The following is a 3079-nucleotide window of genomic DNA, read 5'->3' on the forward strand; positions in this document are numbered from 1 at the left end:
TTAGATTAATCGTCATTACACGAATGAGATTTTTAAGCTCATTATATATATAAATCATTAAGAAAATAATTAATAATAATTTTTAAAAAATAATTAATAAATTTTTTGCTACTTTTGTGAAGTTTTTTTTAAAAAATAAAGGAATTTTTAAATAAAAATCCTATTGTAATGTTAATTCTCTTTAATCGGAGTAAAACATTATACAAAAGTAAATTATATATAAAAATTGTATATTTCATTATATATAATTAGTTAATTTGATGAGAAAAACATAAAAATATGATTGTTTCAAATCGAGTTATATTTTCCAACATCAATAATGTTGTTATAAATGACCGGATACGACTGCTCTTATCTTATCAGTAAAGGAAATTAACAGCGCTGATATCATTAGATAATTTATTGAATTAATTTTTGTATTGTACAGAGTTGATAATAAAGAAATCTGACCCAGAAAAACACAATTAAAACTGAGAAAAATAATAAAAACTGTAATTATATAATATAATAAAGAAAATAATAAAATCTATAACAGAGATCTATAATTATCGACAGTACTATTATGATACTAATTTAATAATATAGTGCTTCATCCTGCTAATTTTTAATGTATATCAATGAAACTATTTTTATTAAATTATCAAATTAATATATCAAAATATTAATAATAAATGCCTTAAATATAATTAAAGTTTACAGTTAGGCTAAACATATTCGATGATACCAAATAGTACATTTTACATATGAAAACAAGAAAATTCTGTACTGTCCGGCAGCTATGTTACATTATCGATTTCTTTTGAAGTCATTCTGCATTGTTACTGTACGTGTATTAATTTCAAAATATGTACAGTGGCTGTTTTAGGCTGTGCGATGCTCTTTTACAGAACTTTATGTAATGTAAAGCTCTATCACGCGATACTTACAAGGATTATACAGAGTGCAGGATCCTAGTTAATATCAGATTTCAAGTACTGGACCAAGACAAAATCGACAAGCGTAGATTTGCAGTACATTTGTCTGAGGCCCTAAATATACGAGGCCTTAGGACAATCCCAAACTGCTTGTATTAAAACCACCACTGCTTGATTTATTACACAATATTTATTTAAGTTCTATCAAATTCTTGTACATTTATACTTCTTGGAATAACTGTTGATCTTGTTGCATTTGTGCTAATTTGATTACTTTCAGCGGATACTAATTTCTTTTTAAATGATAATTTTCCAAATATTCTTGTTGATAGATTTAAAAATATGCGTTTAAATTTATCGTGTAGATTCGAATATAAAATTGGATTAATAAAACAATTAAAAAGTTTTAAAATTGTTAATAAGCATCTAATAATGAAGATACGTTTGGTAAGATTCGTTTTTACGGTTCCAATTTTCAAATTGTAACTACAAATTGGAAATCTACATATAAAATATAAAGCAATTAGTGTAACTAACGTTTTTACAATACGTTTTTTCTTCTTTATATTCGAATCAGATCTTTCTAATGTTTGTATATCACCAACAGGTTTACGCATCCATAAGTAATATCCTACGTAACAATATAAAATTGTAATTATAAGAAATAAAGGTAAAAATGATACAGCAGGAACTATATAAATATATACCCTAGTTCCTAAATAGCCAAAAATATCATCATCTATGACACAATACGTTTGAACTTGTTTCGAAGAAGAAAATTGAGAATACAATAAACGAGGAATGGAAACTTTAGTTTTGATATTTTGATAAATTTTATAGATAATTAATGAAGGTATTCCCATACATATACCTATAATCCAGATAATAACAACAACATAAATTGAAATCTTTGAATTTTGTACGGATTTACAACGCATAGCATGAACCACTGCTAAATATCGACCGATTGCGATGAAACACAATGTTAAAGAACTCGCTACAGTACAAGTAACTTGTACAAATGGTAATACATTACAAGTCCAATATCCAAGTTTCCACATCATGTCGTTCATCACATTATTCACTTCCGGAAGAAATGTAGCAATTGTCTGTAATAAATCGCTGATGGCCAAAGAGAAGGCAAAGAAATAGCACAAAGACGCTGCTGTCTTCCTGTAACATATGGCAACGTAACAACTAGCAGAATTAGTAATAATTGAAGCAACGGAAAACAAACTAAAGATGATTACGAACACATTTTTCGACCAAGATGACAAAAGTTCTGATGATTTTCGTGTATATCCAGGTGATATGCTTTTATAAAATGATATAAGATCCATAACATCTAAAATTGTCATATTTTCAGCATGATGTTGAATAATATCTTGAAATTTTCCATTGCTTTGATCTTGTACAAGATGATAAATCGTACACCAAACTTTAATTAAAATTGACGAATAGTCCATGTTAAATTTCTTTCTATAGGAGAAAGTATCTGTATAAAAATATTTTTCAAAAAAAAAGAAACAAAAAAAAAGTGATTTTGCTTTATCAGATAACTACTTACATTTACTTGTAGATGAGGATTTCATTGAATTATACTTGAGGATAATAGAATATTTTCAATCTAAAAGTAGATCCTTTATAAAAAGAAAAGTTCAAAATTTGCAATTGAGTAGTCAAAAGTGTTCTAGTTTAAGCAAAACGTTTTTCGATCGATACGAAAGGTGTATATCTGGTAAATCGGCTCTTACCTAAGGACACTTCACAGAAAAATGGTGTTATCTAAAGATTGGGTAACTATAAACATCAAAAGTAGAAGAGCGAACAGATGGATATCTCGAAAATTAATTATAACTATCTGATAATGTGAAGTGTTTTTATCATAAATACCATTAAAATTGATTATTTTTATTTAAAAAAACTAGAATTTTCCATTAAAACATACATAAATTATATTAGAACATGATAAAAGAATCGTTAAAAAAGTCTTTTCATTATTTTCCTTCAGTTTGCTTCTTTATAGCTTCATTACCATTTGAAAGAGACTATTCTAGTAGAAACAAATTCATGTAATAAATTTCAATAAAACTATTTTATAGTAATTATATACCTAATTAATTTAATTCGATATATTAAAAATAATTAAGCATCATTAACATAAA

At 26.2% G+C, this 3079-nt stretch overlaps 1 protein-coding gene across 1 annotated transcript; it reads right to left on the bottom strand.

Moving 5' to 3' along the window:
* Positions 1 to 1108: 1108 nt before the first annotated feature.
* LOC111629105 (QRFP-like peptide receptor) lies at positions 1109 to 2443 on the bottom strand. The gene is made up of 2 exons (XM_023372969.1): positions 1379 to 2443; positions 1109 to 1207 (listed from the first exon to the last, which is right to left on the bottom strand). Exons 1-2 carry the CDS (start codon positions 2378 to 2380, stop codon positions 1109 to 1111), a joined length of 1101 nt encoding a protein of 366 aa, XP_023228737.1. The 5' UTR covers positions 2381 to 2443.
* Positions 2444 to 3079: the final 636 nt, after the last annotated feature.

This window comes from Centruroides sculpturatus, unplaced genomic scaffold, assembly GCF_000671375.1.
Source record: "Centruroides sculpturatus isolate CEXI.00-Female unplaced genomic scaffold, Cexi_2.0 scaffold422, whole genome shotgun sequence".
Lineage (NCBI taxonomy): Eukaryota > Metazoa > Arthropoda > Arachnida > Scorpiones > Buthidae > Centruroides > Centruroides sculpturatus.

What these genes read in the sequence shown, in the direction of transcription:
- LOC111629105 (XM_023372969.1), bottom strand. Translation starts at nt 2,380, where the DNA reads ATGGACTATTCGTCAATTTTAATTAAAGTTTGGTGTACGATTTATCAT. An exon ending in ACAATTTGAAAATTGGAACC is followed by an intron (nt 1,208 to 1,378) that starts GTAAAAACGAAT and finishes TCATTTAAAAAG; the next exon opens with AAATTAGTATCCGCTGAAAG.